Raw genomic sequence first — 18,011 nt, forward strand, 5'->3', positions numbered from 1 at the left:
AGCCCGCCAGCAGCGCCACAGCAGGCGCGGGGCCGGCTCGCTCCGCGCTGCCTCCCGCCCGCCCGCCCCGCCGCTCCCATGCGGGCCGGCGGCGAGGCAGAAGATGGCTGACTCGCCGGGGCACCCGCGCCCCTGCCCGCCCGCGCCCCCCGCCCGCCCGCCGCCGCCGCGCTCCCCCCGGGCCCTCCGCGGCGCCGCCTGCCACCACTGAGAGCCGCCGCCGCCGCCCCCCCGCGCCCCTCCCGGCCCCCCCAGAGCACCAGCAGCCATTTCATCTCCACCACCACCACCACCAAGTAGGCGCAAAAAATGGCAGAAATGGAGAAAGAAGGAAGACCTCCTGAAAATAAAAGGAGTAGGAAGCCGGCTCACCCGGTGAAGCGGGAGATCAACGAGGAGATGAAGGTAGGTGCTTGTGATGGGGACGGGACCGGGGTCCCCCCCCGCACCCCCTGCCTCCGAGCATGGAGATGAAATAAGAAAGGATCTCTTGTCATTTTTTTTTTTTTGTAGGATGCACTGAATGTGTCTCAACTCCGCCTCCTGGGCTGCAAACAGAGACGAATTCACAGGCTGCAAATCCTGATCATTGACCAGCTTTATTTATTTTTTAAAAATAACTCTCTCGTTGGGCTTTTAAGCTCCTCGGGTGCCAATGATGGGCCTTTTTTTTTTTTTTTTTTTTTTCCCGCTTTCTTTCTATAGCCACCCCTCAGGTAGCTGCGAAGCCCTTAAAGTTAGGAAAGAAAGGGATCTGTTTTAAACACTGTATTTCTGTCCTTATTCAGTAGCCAGCTGCAACTGTGTAATTAAATTGTCAAAGTGAAACGTTGCGGTCTGAGCCGTGCATCAGTCTGGCGCTTCAGCGCGGAGACCCCTTTTCTCTCCTTGCCCCTTTCGCCTCCTCCCCTGCTGCACCGCTTCGCTCCGCGGCTCGCGGCAGCGCAGAGGTGTCGCTGGAAGGTGGCTGGTCCGAGGGCTGCTTTTGATGGAAGTCTATTTACGCGCGGAGGGCTGTCCTGCTTGATAGGAACTGGTGCCGCTCCAGCTGTGCTCTGGCGGCCGCTCCAGATGTTAGGATGGCTGCGGTGGCACAAACGCGCTATTTTGGAACTTCTTTTATCATTAGGTCGCTGTTCAGGCTGGACCGGTCGTTTTTTTTTGCGCCTGTGTTCCATGTCTGTTCCCTGTGTGTTTGTTGTCTCTAATTCCCCAAAGTTGGTAACAATGTATTGCTAGACTTCAGCTGAACTTGTTGTTAAATGCTCAGATAAAGTGACTAAAACAGCACAGTCTGGCTACGAGATAAAGCTGCTGAGATTTAATTTGAATATGTCATTTATTAAAAGGCTGATTATAAGTGGAAGACTGCCTGGAAAATGTCACTCGTTCACGTAGTATGTACACTATATAGGCGAGTGTATAAATATGCATGATGCCTAGTGAAAATATCTTTGCTTTCTAGAATATTGATCTCCCCATATAAAATTAAACGGGAATGTGACATCCCCTCCCCTCTCCCCTCTTTTGCACACCACTAATTTCGGTTAGGTGCCCTTTCCTGCCCAAGGCAGGCATTCTTGTTCTTGCTGCCTGTGTAATGAGCATGTACATGATTCTGTGTGCACTTCGAGTGTAAATGTGGGCAAGAGTAGTATTAGGGGCACAAACAAAATAATGTGTTGGTGCATCTCTTTGGAAACAAACTGTAGTAGCTTCAAGTCCAGAGGAGCTCCCGCTTTCTTTGTGAGATATGTGACACATCCTATTTTCGGAGAGGGCTCTGTGCGGCCACGGGAGAGTCATTGCTCATTGTAATCCCACATAGTTTTGAGGACTGCAGAGGTCTGTAGTACGGGGCATTGGCCCCTCAGAGCATCGCCTAATGCGATCTATATGGATTGCAGCTTTTAAGTTTCATACGTTCTAGAATTACAAATTAGCTAATTTTAATCAAAACATGTGAAATGTTATCCTGGCTGGATATAAAGGCTGACTGTGCTGGATCCTCTGGGTTTGTTTTGTTTACTTTGGCTGCAGGCACACTCAGCGGTTTGGGAGATAGTTGTTCTTCTACAGTATAACAGATGTTTGTCTGAAAGGGTGAGGAAGAAACAAAAACAACATTGTGTGAAGGAGAAAAATTACACAATTTTAAACTAATGCTTTGGTATTAAGCACTAGCATTAACATTCATGTAGAGAGTTTCTCTTTTTTAATCATGTCTAACTGCTTAAGGTTAGGAACCCCGAGATTTCAGCTGACTTAAAAACTAAGGGTGTGTAGAAAGGACATTTTGAACCCGTGTAATTTCTGGTTGAGAGTGAGATAGCTGATGGCAGAACCATCCACAGCCCACCTTTCACCATAAACTATGTTATATGTGCTATGCATTTTTAGTAGGGCTGTTGGCTGCTATCGTCTAAGAAGGGGAAAAAGAGGGAGGAGGAAAAAGAAGTAGTTTGAATTTTTGACTGGTTGATAAAGTTAAAATCCTGTGGTGATCGTTTACCCTTTTTCTTTACTGATGAACTAAGATGTCTAGTTGTTCTTAATAAACCCGGAGAATACAATAATGTAACAAATTGGTTACAGTGTGCAAAATGTTTGCAGTGAAATGACAGAGGGAGCACAATGTGCCCTTGTGTAGGTTTGTATCTGTAATGTTCAAACAGGCTCGCTGTTTCCCTTCATCTGAACTGCTTTCATCTGGACCAGTGTAAAATAAGCTCTGGTAAGTAATCACAGCAGAGCAGAAAGAAAGGAATGTATACAGCAATAGACAGCCTAAGCTGTAAAAACTGTAACCTGAGTATCAGCAGCAGATCAGATATCAAGGCTTTAAGGTAGGGGAAATGAAAGAGATGAAGGGGAGGAAAAGACGAGAGAGGGAATGGAAAAGTCAGCTTGGAAAGTAAAGGAGAAGTAGGAGGGCCCCCTCAGGGAAATTTGGCTCAGGGGTTAGGGAATTTTATCATGGTGTACAGTGACCTACTCAGGTTTCAGCCCACGTTGGATCGAATTGCGTCCCTTTGCTAGCAGAAAGAAAAAGGACTGGTGTATATGTGATTTCTTTTTTTCCCCCCACTTTGGATAATAAAAAGGCCATTGGTACAAGTGTCTATTTTAAGTACAGTAAATTCAAGGCGCTATGAATGAGCAATAATATTACCTCATCACAGAGACTTCCTTTGAGATTTGCTGTTTGATACAGTCAGATATTTACTCGAGAAGGGTCACAACACCTAACTGCTTGCTTTAGTGTTTTCCAACAGTAGTGTCACAGCTTGGTTTTAACATGACTGGATGGGTAGTCAGGTTGCTCGCTCTTTCCTTACGCCAGATATTGAGTTACGTTTTTGTTATCGCTAACCTAATGTACACGATGGTTATAACAAATTTTAATTTGATACAATGTTGTGTGCAAAAAGTACATGACTCTGCACAGCTTTCTGATATTGCGTTTCAATGAAAAATATATTCATGAGGAACTGTTTTGTTACACTGTGACCTTTACAGCCACTCTTTTGTATTTTCTAGTTGTTTTTTCTTTTGTCCTCCTTCAGATAAGACTTTCTTCCAGATAAGTTTTTCTTCCAGAGGTAGCATTCACCTCGTGCCTTGGAGGATTATGGTTATTCTGAAATTCAGTTTGGTGCCATTTTCATTTGCTGGTGAATAGCAGAACACCTCTTAAACCCAAACCTTTTGTCATCAGGGAATCTACTACTGTTTTAAGACCAAAATATCTGTGAAATTGATGAAAGCAGTTGTCTAGGCACAGTGGTGGATCGCCCATCCATCCCTCCTTGCCTTATTTCCATCTGCCATCCTGCTGCCAGGAAGCAGTGCTGCTCAGGAGGAATAGCTAGGTGCTCTGCAATGCTGTGAGGTGAGGTTACATCCAGTACTGAATTGCACTGGAAGTTCTCCCGTACAGATGAGGCAATGTGTCTCTAGCAGTTGGAAGGTAAGCAATTAATTTGCATTGTAATTTCACAGGGCTGCTTCAAGTGCCCAAGGAGTTTGCTGTCCATAAATATTCTCAATAACTAATTTGTGTCTAAAATTGGGCTTTGTTCGTGGTGCCTAGAGCTTAGGGCAGCTCCATCTGTTATCATTGAATAGTAAACTCATCAGAATATCTTTCAGTTTAGTGTTTAAATAGTCCCTGTTTGGCATTTGAAAGTAGTACTATCAGAAGGAGGAAAGCGGTGAAGCAGGCGTAGCAGCCCTGTGCCTGGAGCGAGCCAGTTTGCTCAGAGCGCTCAGGAGATTTCAAGGAAACTCCTCCCTTCTCTCTTGAAAAGCAAAAAAATATCTTTGGGGAAGTGGAAAAGCAGACTGACTTTATCAATTGCATTATTTCTGTGGAGTATGCATAGAAGTTTTGTGGGATGGCTGCAGAGGGGTTGCCTGTCTGCGCAGGGAGCCTCACCTGGCAGGGCACTGCAGCAATAGTGCTTCCCCAAACAAACTGGGTTATACAGAGCCAAACATATATGAGAGGACAAAGAAAAGTAAAGCATAATGGAATTGTGCTTTCTGGTAGTGTAAAGGTCTAATCACAGTATTCAGTATGGCATAAACAAGGAAAGAATGTGAGGCCTGGGAGAAAAGATCCAAGTTTATATAGTGCCCATAGAAACATTTTTATTTCCTTGATGCAGTGAAAGTGAAAAGTGAGTTTGTGGAGCTCTGCACTGAGTGGGTTATGCAGGCAAGGAAATGGAGTGGAGCCACTATGCTTCCTCCCAGATCTGAAATAAACATTCAGCAGTAAAACCTAGAAGAAAATGAGTCTGACAGACTCAAGCTCCCCTGTGTTTCCTGCCTCCATGTTTGCCAGGCCTCATTCGGTGAAGCCAGGCCTTGCCCCCTGTGAATAAGGTTCATAGAGAAGGAAAATCAAGAGATCTAAGATGGAAAGACACGCATTGCATAACTTGAGAATGTATTAAATAGCGAAGATTTGGGGAAATGATGCATTGTAATGTAAAAAATCAAACCGTACATGTACTGTTACGATGAAATGAATCCTAAAGTGGGAATAAATGTGATTATATTTTTACTGCCTAACATATAAGTCAGACTCAGAAAGGAGGGAAACTGCAGTCTAGCAAGTCAACACACTCTTCTTCATCTTTCAGGGGAATAAGGAGCAAATTCAAGTAGAAATACCGATGAGCATAACAGTTAGTTATCCTGGCTCTTCCAGGAGGGAAGTAGTACAAGAATAGAGAAATCATACAGTTAAAACACACAAATTACTCATTGCCCCACAGTGATAAGTGCTTTGGGACTTAGCAGTGGGCAAAAGCCGAATTGCCATCTATTGGAAAGGAAGGGCTTTGGCTGTGGTGTGTGAGTGGGGTCACTGGAGAGTTTTTGGGCTGATTTCTTTGGCAGGCGTGAGCTGGTTGTGCTGCAGCCGTAGTGAGTGCTCAGGCAGTCAGCAGCTGTAATGGTGCTCTTTCAGCTAGGGAAGAGCAGGAGGTTTGGCTCCTGTGGGATGTTAACCAACTGCCTGGGTGCACTGGCAGCTGCAGAGGGACTGGTGTTTCCACTGTGGTCTCAAAAGCTTGTCTGCTTGGTGCATGGCGTGGCAGAATGAGCATGGAAGGATGTGGAACAGGATTTCTGTGGTTTTCTTCTCAGCTCTGATGTTGACCCACACTGTGGGTGGCACCAGGGCTTGGTCTCTTGCTTTCGTGCAGGGGACTGAGCATTGCCTCTGCACCTGGCTGAAGTTAGGTTCCGTGCTCTACATTTGCAATGAAATCTGTGGGTCCCTGCAGAGGGCCTACTTTTGGGCTAAGGGTCCCAGCTTAGCAGTGTGATTGCTGACCTGAGATTTTATTGATTATGAGTAAGGTTTTCTCTCTATGCTAGTCTTTCAGATCATCCCAGCTCTTTGGCACAGCTGTGGGGTTGAGGTGGCAGCCTCATCCTGCAGACACTCCACATCCTTCTGGGGAATGAGTCTGAAAGTAGGCATGGACTACCTTAATGCCTCTGCTGTCCTGTTCCTGCTGAAGCTTTGAATTGCAGCTCCTTGCATATCCTCCATCTGGTCATCCACATCTGCCTTCACATCTCCTCCCTGGTCTTTGGCAGGTCTATTATCTTGCAATTCCTCTGAATCCTGGTTAGCTTGCTTGATCACTGCTGCTTCTGCTTTCCTGCTCCATTGTTGAGTCCCCATTCCTGCTTTTCTCAAGCCTCAGAGTTACAATCATCACCCTTCCTTTCACTAAGCCTTTGATACTTGTATATCTTTCAGTGATGTTCTGCTCTGCATGTACAGGTTATGTATTAACATGCTTTCTTTCTTTCCTCAGCTTCACCAAGGGCTGGTCATTGTCTCTCTTACTTTTTCTTTCTTTTTCTTCTTTCCTCCCCTTCCCTGCATTCACAGAGAGAAAAATTATCTAATAATTTGTGTTTCAACTATTGCCACCACACTGGTCTTTACAATTCCCATCTTGTTACCATGTCTTGAATCCATGTGTTTTGTGTCTATCATTGAAATGGAAGAAGGGGAAATACATGAAAACAATGAATTAATAGTGGTCAGCTTCAGGGCAGTAGCTTCAGCATGCTCTCAGCTGTCAGGGTGTTAGACATCTCTGCAAATGGGTGTTGTAGTCAGGAGTCTGAGAGGAGGTGATGTTCTTTGGATACCCATCTATGCAATAGAGTCAGTGTGGAAAAAAACATTTCTCAAGTTTGACACTCAGCTTGCTAAGGATGGGGTCATGCTTTCCGTTTGCTGTGGATAAAGTGTGGTGTAATGGAGCTCTGGCTGTTAGTCACTGAGGGAACGGTATTAAGGGTGACTTGCATCATTGTAGTAGATAAGATAAATTATGGAAGAGAGCGTCTTAATAGTTTTCTTCATTTATTTATTTTTTTAAAAATCCAAGCCATCCTTTTTTGGGAAACTGATGTAAAAAGGTGCTTACTTTTGTTATTGCTGGCATGCAACCTCATTGTACTCATATTGAAGTTAGTAGAAAAGACACAATTGATTTACCATTTTATAAAAGAGTCAGATCTCTATGATGAATGATTTCGAAATCCAATGTATTTTTTGTCAGTATGAATGTTCATTTTGGTGCATCACTTATCATGGATAGTTTAAATGAGATATGAAAGGTACTTAAATTTCATGCCATTACAAACCCAGACATCATTTTGACTACATTTCGAAGGGACAGATGCATGTATGAATTTTCAGGAAAAAACAAACATATGTACAACCTTGCTTATGTATTCCTTGACAAGTAATTGGAAATTATTAATTGTCTGAGTTGATCAGCAGTGCAAATAGAGCACAAAGCATCCACAGGAGGCAAATTTAGAGCTACTCGATTAATTTGGTTGCATGGGGTTTAAATCGGTAAGACTTTGTCTATTGGTCTCTACCTTGCTAGATTAGTCTCTAGGGCTTTGTCTCCATAGTTGAAATTTAGCAAAGCAAGGGAAACCGGCAGATGTTGCCTTTGGACCTCCACGGGCCCTTTCAGGTCATTTTGGGTGTGCTGCAGTGCTGAGATCTGACTCCCCAGGTCCAGGACATTTTGTTATTGGTTTCCTATTGGTTACAAACAGGGTTGGTGCACTGGGTCTCTTGAATGTTAGGAGAGAAGTTTTCTAAAAAGCTAAAAAACAAACAAACAAAAACACAATTGAAAAACAACTTTTAGAATTTTTTTTCATTTTGCTAGTATTTAAAACACAGCACTGCATCATTCAAATAATCTAGGTAGTTGTTAGCCACATTTGCACTGCATTGTACTCATTGAAAACTGTAGTAGTGACCTAATTCACATATCATACTTAAATTGCTGAGTCTAGAAGCAGAGGTGGGATGATGGAATATTTTTCAGCAATCTGGGGCTGCACAGGACAGCCACAGAATTGTGACTTCCATCAGATGGTAAGGTGAAAATGCAGAGGGGAAAAGAAAAAATGGAAATGGATGCTTTAGGGGTCTGCTCTGGGATTTTGTTTTGGGGTTTCTTTTCCTGAAATGTGTTTGCAGCATAATTGCACAGATGATACTCTTGGAAGAGTACAAATTGCTTGTGTTTATTGCTTATAGCTGCTTTACAGCGCTCCTTGAGTGACAGGAACACCTATGTAATCTGGTGTGATGAATGAGCCAGGAGCAGTGCGGTGCTCCGAGGTTCTGGGATACAGCGCCTGCTGTAGCTTTGAATTCAAAAGCAATTATCATCTGATTAATTTTATTTATTTGTTTAAATGACTGGAGAATTGCTGTGTTCTATCATTAGACTTTCTCCCACTCAAAAATTAAGCTAGAGTAGTTACTAGACAAAATCTGGCAACCTGCAAATTTGACATTCGCCATTTGTTTTGAATTGGTGTTGTATTCTCCTTATTCCTTTGCCAGAGTCCTGGGAGGCAGTGCTTATCAGAAGAATTAATTTAGATGTCAAGATCTTGGAGGAATATGAAGTTTGGAATTTGTTATAGAAGAGTGTTGATTAAAAAAATTGCAAAAACCAAATAGAAAGGCTCTGTGTGTGGCTTTTTTGTTTCAACTTATAGTTGTCATACTACTTTAAACTGATCTTTGCCATTGCAATAATTCGTTGGCTGGTTTCCTTTGGTAGTTTCCTATATCCATAATCTGTGGAGCTCTGTGGCACTATTTGGTTTCAGAAAGCTTCGTTGCCTGGCTGCAGATTTCTTAACTTGCTCCACTAAATCTTCTGGCCCAGTAATGAGCATTTTCTACAGAAATATTTTTGCCTCATGACCTGGAGGACATATTTTTAATAGAAATTGAGGGTTATGACAGTCATGTTCCATACTTTACATTTCCATACAAACATAAAATGTAACCACTCAGCTGCTTGGAAATTGGTTTTAAAATAAATACGGCAAAATTGGGAAAGGTTTTCTTAAACAAATATAAGAAACATTTGTATGAAAAATGATGGTAGAATGCTTTCACAGTGAAGAATCTTTAAGTGCTTAGACTTTGCAAGGGTTTATAACTGAGAAAAACCGTCTGCTGTGATTTTATTTGATTTGGTTCATGGGCACCTCAAGGAACTGTAATTGTGTCAGTGACCTGCTCCAGCTGAAAAGTCTGTAACGCAGTAAGATTGATTAACTGCTGGCTGGAAAAAAATCCTGGTTTTCTGTTATTCTCTTGCTGCACTCTTAAATATTTTATGGCAACACAGACAAGTTTGTGTGAGGAATGTATGTTAAAATATTTCTGACATTGAATGTCAGAGCAAAAGTCATAAATAACTCTCCTTTTCATTTTCTTTAAATTACAGACATATGAGTCTCTGTCATAATTACATGTGCCAGTTGGAGATTTAAATGTGTTTCACTTTATGCACTTGAGTTATGAAATGAACATTAGTCTTTGAGGAGGTGGGCCAAACCTGACACTTCCTCATGTAGCACAGATATGGTTCGATTTATGCAGTCCTCCCTTCCTTCCAAATGGTTATTGATTACATAAATAAGTAGGTAATTTTTCTCTTTCAGAACTTTGCTGAAAACACTATGAATGAGCTCCTTGGCTGGTATGGTTATGATAAGGTAGAACTAAAAGATGGAGAAGATATTGAATTCAGGAACTACTCAGCAGATGGGGAAAGCCGCCAGCACATTTCCGTTCTCAAAGGTAACGAGACTTCATGTTTCTGTGTTCATGTAAAGAAGGATTAATAGCTCAACCTGTCTGATTGGTGTTGATTGTGAAGCATGTTCTGCTGATTGTGTCTTGGTTGCTTTACATAAAAATACCTGAGAGTACCTTGCGGTATAGGGAAGCCCATAGGCTATGAGGAAAGTCACTTAACAAATGTGCTGTTGGTCTATTGATATATTGTTATCTATTGATATAAATCTTCACAAATAATGCATTTCATGTGTCAGTTGAAAGCCATGTGCCTGTGATATCAATAAATTACTCACAACTGGAGAAAGGAAGGAGTGCTTAGCAGGGTGGCCTTAAAGGACCTTTTTACTTCGATATTAAGCCTGGTTGGTCTACAACTTTTTAAAATATTGTAAGATTTTAAACTGGAATAGTCACAAATGTAGGAACAAGTGTAAATGCTCACAAAAGGCTTCTCATCTATGTTTGTATTATACTGTCTTTTGCATTGTGGTAGAAATTTTCCATAGATGAAATTTGTTTGATACATTGCTGAATTTTTGTGATTCAAAATGTAAAGGGTGAGAGCCTTTTGGTTTGTTTGGTCATTCAGGTTTTGCCTTCTGACTTCTCAGTCTTAGGGAGTGGATAGGGGCTTATCATCAGAGTAAGGATAAAAGTAGAAAATTGCTGCATCTTATCCAACAGGAATTCCTCAAAGGTGAGGTAAAGAGAGGAGATTCCAGCAGCTTTTATCCACTTGGAGTGCTACTTTTCACTGTGTTCATGGGCAGCAATGTTTGGGTTTTCTTTCTGATAGCTAGCAGCAAAGCAGCACCATGTTCAGAGAGCGTTGCAATGAGTACTGACACCAGAGAGACCAGTGCTGAGGGACAGATGGCTAGAAATAAGGGGAAGAAATTAGAGGTAAGGTGAAACAACCTAACTGTGTTAAAATCGAATGTTTGCAGCTTGTCAGTACTATAACAACATTGGTGATCAATATTTATTTTTCATTGAAAAAGTAATGTAATTAAGCTACCTTTGAAGAAACTTGTGCCTGTGTAGTAATGCACTTAATTTATTCCTGTTTTAATAAATACATCTTTTACTGAATGATTACTGACTCCAGTCTAAGCTTGATGAAATTTGTGACGTACTTTTTTAATAGGCACACGATAGAATTAATATATTTTATGTACCGTAGATATTGAATGCCTGTGATAGGTAGAAATTTTTGGTGTATGCAGTTTTTGGGATGGGAAAAAAGCACATTTCGTGTTCTGAGATATGGGAGAAGCAGGAGTCCCATGGCTGAGATATATTAGAGCAATTCCTAAAAATAAGAATCCTGAGGTGATTTGGGATTAAAGAATTAGAATAATAACTGCCATCATTTTGTGCACACTTTGCTGTGATTTCAATATTTTGTTCCTTTCTTTAAATTCCTTTCATTATTACTACTCGTATTATTTATAGAGAATAGGAATGATTTTATTCTTCAGTTTATGCTCCTTGTACTGGTGATGTCACAGCACACTGTGACCACCATGCAAACAGTAGAAATGAAGTACAAGAATAGGATACCATTGACTATATCAGGCATACTAAGGCTCGCATGACAAAATAATCCCACCTTTTACTTTCTGCAAAAAGAAGGTAAGTGTGAGTTTGATTTTGAGAAAGTGTGAGTTTGATTTTAAAAAAAGAATGGAGCACTTCTGAAGATTACTGAAAAGTATCAATTTCTTTAAAAAGGGAAAATACCTGGATTTTTGTGCACTATTCTTGTATTGGGGTTAGTAATTTAATGAAGAGATTGCTGAAAGTATGTAGGGCCATTTAAGAAATTTATGTGTCATACTGTACAATGTGTTCTTTGTGTTTTACAGAAAATTCTTTGCCAAAACCAAAATTACCTGAGGACAGTGTTATTTCACCGTACAATATAAACCCAAGCTACCCAGGGCTTGCCACAGGAAATGGACTATCAGACTCACCAGCAGGGTCGAAGGATCATGGGAATGTACCTATTATTGTCCCATTAATTCCACCACCTTTCATAAAGCCACCAGCAGGTAAATCCTAAAGAACATGTAAAAATGGTTATTGTTACTGACAATGTCCTGAGATCACTGGATCATGGTGTCTTAGCAAGAGGGCTGATTTCAAAATTATTAAAATCCAGTCACAGATTACTCTAAAAATGAGAGGGAGAGTGGCTTTAATCACTTTAGTAGTCTTGAAAATCTCCTGCAAATGCAATGACAACAAACTTGCATTGCTTGTGATACTCCTTATGCTGGATTATGCTCTCAGCACTTCAACAGCATTTGCTTTTAGAAAAAATAATAAAGATTTTGTTCTGGTTAATAAAGCCTTTAACTAAATTAATGATACATTATTAAATTAAAAATAGGCTGCATGAAAGAAACAGTGAAAGAGACAAAGCCATCAAATCAGTATCATGTCTTTATATCAGGTTAACAAGCTCATACTGGGAAAACTGTCTCTTGATTCCCATTGAAATCCCTGACCGCTGTCTCTCAACGGTTTAATATGATTTTGACTCTACCCAGGAGACTGCACTGAGACGTTTTACATTTTCATTAGATTTTTATCAGGAGTGGTTTTCTAACATGCCATTCCTCAGAGTTTGCATGAAATATGACTTATTCCACTCTGCATGCCTGCTTACTGTAATCTGTGGAAGTAGCTCTTACGGCTACACCAGGATGATTAATTGTTGTGTTATTGTTTACTGCTCTGCATGATGTGAAAATTGGTGCATCCAGCAGGCTGAGTCCTGCTTCCGTGGACATCCCTAGGTGTTGTTGTTGTTGTTCTTGAGTGACCAAGGCACTGAGGAATACAAGGTGATATGCAACTCCTACCCAAGAACATCAGTTCTCCACACATAGGGCTAAAGACATGCCAGGGGGTGCCAGGGTGCCTCTGCAGAGGCAGAACTGCTTGTAGGATCAGATCCCAGGTCACATCTTCCCTTCATAACATTGTCTAAAGGTAGTTGTAAAATACCAATTAATCCCAGAAAGTGTTTGCCTATTCTTGGATGTGTAATAGACTACAGTTGCCCCTTCTAAATTATTGTTATGCCATTGAGTTTTAACTCTAAAGAAGTATGTAATATGCTATGAATAATTTTCAAATGTTACTCAATACGCGCTCCTTGCCAAAGACTTTCAATCTATTTTATACGATAGTTGCTAATTACCAAAGCTATTTGGGCCCATTCCTGCAGCCTTTACACAGCTAAAGATCTCAGGCCATATGGGCTGGATCCTCAGCTGTTGTTGATTTGGCCCTAAAGCTTTAATCAAGGGCTTGTGCCATCCCAAGCTATTTTCCCCTCAAATGTGAGTCACGAATGAATCCAGAATGCTGAATTTGTGGTATGTGAACACAAGGCTATAGCATGCATTGTGCAAATTGCCACAGTTGCTGGATTTTTATGACACCAAATAAGCAGGAGGAGATTGAACTATGAAGTAGGAAAACAAATTACTGCAACAGTAGTTAAGTGGACACAAGGGAATTTTGGCCAAGTCAACTGCCTTCTGTTCTTTGCCTGTCCACCTACAACATATGATCCTGTGTTCAAATGTACCCCTAAGGGTAATGTATAGAGAGAGCTTTTCATAAGTATTTTCTACCTTTAGGTTTTTAATTAATTCATTAACAATGAATAATGTTGTTTTACCTGCATAGGAGATACGAATGTATAATCTCTGCCTTCTCTGACTTTTTCCCGTGATTGGTAATGAGCACTAGATTACGATGACTTCTGAGCAGATGAATGTTTTAGAGACCAAAGCTTGGGAGGTTTGGAGGGGGAGGAGAATCACCACCTTTGTGGGATTTGCAATAAGCATGGGTAGTAATGGTTTTGTTTTATCTTAGGGTGTAGATGCCCTAGCCATGATCACCCTGAAGAGCCTGGCAAGAAACAACTGGTAGGAAAGGGAGTACAAAGGCTCCAGGAGAGCCAGTGTGCGAGGCAGTGGTCTTGGCACTGCACTTTGACACCATTTTGTGGGCACTACATCAAAGCAGAAAACTTCAGAGTGATACAAGGCCAGATGAGTAACTCTGGGGATGTTTTCTTGGAGTCCCTCGCAAGCATAGGGAGGATGACTTTGGAAACAGCACAGAGGTGCTTCTTTGACTTGAGCAGGCAAGTGATTAGACTCACAAAATTAATTAATAAGGTGAAGGTTGACATTTTCAGCATGAGGGACAGACAGGCTATGACTGATCTGCCACTACCACCAAAGTATTTATCCACCTTTGAGTGGATAAATGAAGTAAGGGGACAGGAGAGAGAGGCAGAGAGAGGTCAAGAGAAAGTTTCAAGTTAAAATGCTGGGCAGAAAAAGGGATCTTGGCAGCATGTTTTGTGTGGACACACAGAGGGCAAAGCTACATTACAGGCCAGTGAGAACACCAGGTAGCAATGCACTGTAGTGACTGTGAGGCTAAGAATTAGGATGTGTCCAGAATTTGTGAACGGTGAGAAAAGCTTTTAGATATCATACAGGAGAAAAATCTACAAGACTTCAATATAGCTCAAAAGGGAGTGCCCACAGGTGAAAATGATACCTAAATCATGAACCTGAAGGACGGGAAAAATGGTGCAGTCCATCCTTATTGAGCAAATAATATGGAGTGAGCACTCAGGGAGAAATTATTAAGACTTTAATTCTTGCTGTATTGATCTTGAACAGAAGGGTCAGCATGAGTAAAGAGGTGTCAGAGAGACAGGCTGAGGTATTCATTTGGACAGGAGTGTAATGGTCTGAAGAGGATAAGCAGATCCATTGAATAATTAGTTGAATAATTTTGCTGATAAGATTCAATACAGGTAAGAGGAACAAGAGCATGAGGGATGCTCACAGACCCGAAGAGAAATAAGAAGACATAGCAATTGCAGAGGTAGAAAAGACACAGGAAGCCGAGGGAAACAGGATTTCTAGGAAGGCAAGTATGATTCTTTATCAGAAACAGCTGTCAGCTCGAAAAAGAGCAGGAAGGAATGCTGATCCTGAACTGTCTAGGAAACTGTCACTGAAGATTTCGGCAGACTAGGTTTCCCTGAGCATGCTGGAAAGCTTTGAACAAGTGTCCTCCTTGCACCTGTATTTTGTATGACAAGGCTAAAACCTTGAAGAGTAAATAAAATGACCTTTTTTTCCCTCATGCCTATTTTGCAGTAAAGTGATTTTTGTTTTGGTGGAGTTTTTTTGTTTTGGTTTGGTTGTGGTTTTTTTTGTTTTTTTTTTTTTAATTTGAAAACCAAATAATTTTGCGCAATCTGGCTAAGATTTTATCTTCAAGCTGTTCAGATTTCTGTTTTAATCAAATGAAATGTTAGGTTCCAATTTGCTTATATGATTCTGGAAAACATTAGGGTTCTACTAACCAAATAGAAACAGCTCCAGTAAAAGCACTCTCTCCTTGCTGTACCTCATAATTAAACCCCCAAAAGGTTGAGTTAAATGCATGAGCCCTATGTGGTGCACTGAGTATCTACAGACTCAGGTTATGGTGTGTCAGTGGAGGATGCTAAATCCAGTCATGGGAAGTGTCCACCGGGAGAATGCAAGTTACTTAGATGTGGAGGCTATCTGCAAGAGCACTCCCTGATCTGCAGCACCAGGCAGATAGACCACACTGCATCAGTGCCCAAATGAAACATTACTATATAAGTCAGCATCAGCCATCCAACCTGCATCTAGAAGCATATAAGTAGTCAATGCAGCCTCCAAAGAGTTGCTGTAAAGAGTCTCTGTGTGGCTAGTAAGAGTCCATCTTGCCCAGCCAGCTGGCGACTACATTTAGACTTCACTGCAGATTCTGAGTGATCCTCAGGGTTAGTCTTGAGTACAGCCTACTGCAACAAAGTGATCCTAAGATTAGTTCTGCTTGCTGTTAGAAGGTTCTTATTTTCTGCACAGCAATTTTAAGAAGGATGGTGGGGTTTTTTAAATTTGCTTGTTTGGTTGGTTTTTTTCCTAATTTAAGAGATGCATAGAAATAGCAAGGAATAGAAATGCAATAGCCTGGAATGACCCAGAACTAAAAATCTCACCACAGCTGTGTGAGGTATATGGCCTTAGTATGTAGCATGCAAACCTTCTGTTATTCTGCAGCCTTTAATGATAGAGTAAATTTGAAAGAGCACTTAGGGTGACTCTGCCCTTTTGCTCAGGCAAGTTTGGACAGCTCTTGTTACCTGGGATGAAGGAAGGCTGAAATCAAGAGTAGTCAAAGAAGAATGCAAAAAATTCTTTCAATGCAGGTGAGAACAAGCTGCCTCCTTCCCCTGGCACCTGCTGGAGGCTATGGTGTCTCAGTTTCCCCATTTCTTTGATGCTCTTTGATTTGTTTTATCTTGTGATCCCCATGGCAGTGCCTTGGTAGGGTGGTACAGCTGCTGGTTGGTTTGTTCTTTGAGCATGAGGGTTGACAAAGTCCTTCCCTTTCCTGCCTCCTTCTGTGTACAAGTGATGCATGGAGTGTGCCAGCTGCTCTGAGCATCCCAAACAAGAACGGGCTTCCTGCGTTGCTGTGCTGCGAGGGGAGGTCACTGCCAAGGGACACAGTAGAAGGGGAGGTAGAAAGCATGATGTCATGCAGTTGACTGAGCTGTCCACAGAGAAATAAAGTACAAGGGAAAAATAATGCTCCCTCCCAAGGTTTTCAAAAGATACCGAATACATTTGGAGAAGGAAAGGGGATGCAAATCCTACAACCCACAGATGAGTGTCTCAACATAATATTAGGTTCCAAATGATGGCTGGAGTTGTACCGGAAGTTATCAGAAACTTGTGAAGGTGAAGGAGGACTAGGCTGGAGGAATCTGATGAGGCAAAATGTCTTAAAGGAGAAGCATTTCCAGTGCTGACTTGTCAAATCAGCCTGTGACCTAGGCTGGCAAAGAAATATCAGATTCAAATACTAAAGTAAGTATTTAGTTATTTTATAGAAAGAAATCAGTGATTTTCTGTGTTATGGTTTAGCTTCGCTTTAGAATTATAAGTTTAGAAGTTTATAGGAGATTTTGTAAATACAAGTGCAGATGAGTAACTTTGTGCAACATATGGGAATAAGCAGAGTTCCTGCCCTACAAACATTCTGGAACAGCATGCTGTAACCTCTCTCAATATTTAAATTGCATTGGAGGAATCTGAAAGCATAAACGATGTTTTAAATGGCATTTAGCAGGCCACTAAAAATGAATTCCAAGATCTGTCAAAATTCACTGAGGAATTGGATTTATGACTACAGTAGCAAGAAGTTTGATTCCGGGAAGAAGCGAGTAGCAGTTTTGCTTAAGCAAAGACCACATCATCAAATCTAGTTAGGTCTGTATATGGAGGACACTTTCATTTTACTGTGCTCTGGATCCCTCTTCAGTATTTCACAGATATCTTCTGGTTGCTGAACAACATTACAATTTCTCTAACTGTAGGCTTTGCTCCCTGGTAAAGATCACTGCAAGAAATCCTGTAGTCACTACTCTTCAAATTATTTCTCTGGTTTTCAGTTTGAAACATCATCCAATTTACAGTGGTTGTAGGGTTATTTCTGCCTGGGTTTTTAAATGCTGGTCGTTGCCAGGATGCCTGCCCTATCAAGCCCACTGTTGATGTCTTTTGCTCTCTGTGGAGGGCCAAGTGTTTCCTTTGTGCTAAAAAGAAAATAAAAAAGTCCATGTATGTACTTTAATAGCATGTATTCAAGTATACAGGGGGTTCCCCCTCTGTTAAGTGAAATAGGTGCTTTTTTTTGTTTGCATGTTTAAAACCTGCCTAAATGCCAGCTTTTGTGTTGTGCATTCAGTCCCTACTGAACTATGCACAAGAATGTGCCTCAGCTCATGCACAGAAAACGTAGGCAGGCTGGCCGTGGTTCCCCAAAATGACTTTTTCAAAAGGGGCTGGGGCATTTTGCTTTATTGGCAGGGTAGTGAACTTGAAGAGACTGGTCCTTAAAAGGAAATGCATTGTAGAGGCTCTGATATTTCCATAGCGATGGCTGCAGCAAGCTTTCTATTGTCTGGCCTATATTTTAATCTTCCCCTGGTAGTTACTTTTTCAAGGTGCTTTTTGTACCTTAAGTTTGTCACGTGCCCCATCTGTTTATGGGATCAGTGCTTAAGATGATATCACAAGAGGATCTGCAGCAATATCTCAGGAGTTTTGTTTCTTCACCTTTTTTAGTTTGAGCTTAATTTGGTAATGCATTTCGGGTGTAAGAAAATTGACTGTAATGGTGCTTCTGCCTTGTTTGGGATCAACAACCTCAGGAACTACTTGGGGATGAAAAATCTGAATAC

The 18,011-nt window shown here is 41.4% G+C and overlaps 1 protein-coding gene across 5 annotated transcripts in view; it reads left to right on the top strand.

The window, feature by feature from the left end:
• The window catches only part of SOBP (sine oculis binding protein homolog), a 114,389-nt gene continuing 96,378 nt past the window's right edge, over positions 1-18,011 (top strand). For 2 of the 5 annotated variants that reach the window (XM_072926753.1, XM_072926755.1), the window contains exons 1-3: positions 2-405; positions 9,538-9,676; positions 11,545-11,730. In XM_072926753.1, coding sequence (XP_072782854.1) covers positions 310-405; positions 9,538-9,676; positions 11,545-11,730 — 421 coding nt within the window. In that variant the 5' untranslated portion in view covers positions 2-309. Of the gene's footprint in view, positions 406-513; positions 6,118-9,537; positions 9,677-10,472; positions 10,580-11,544; positions 11,731-18,011 lie in introns of those variants that run through there. The other 3 variants (XM_072926754.1, XM_072926752.1, XM_072926756.1) reach the window with 3 other exon arrangements.

Source organism: Taeniopygia guttata, chromosome 3 (assembly GCF_048771995.1).
Source record: "Taeniopygia guttata chromosome 3, bTaeGut7.mat, whole genome shotgun sequence".
Classification (NCBI taxonomy): Eukaryota; Metazoa; Chordata; class Aves; order Passeriformes; family Estrildidae; genus Taeniopygia; species Taeniopygia guttata.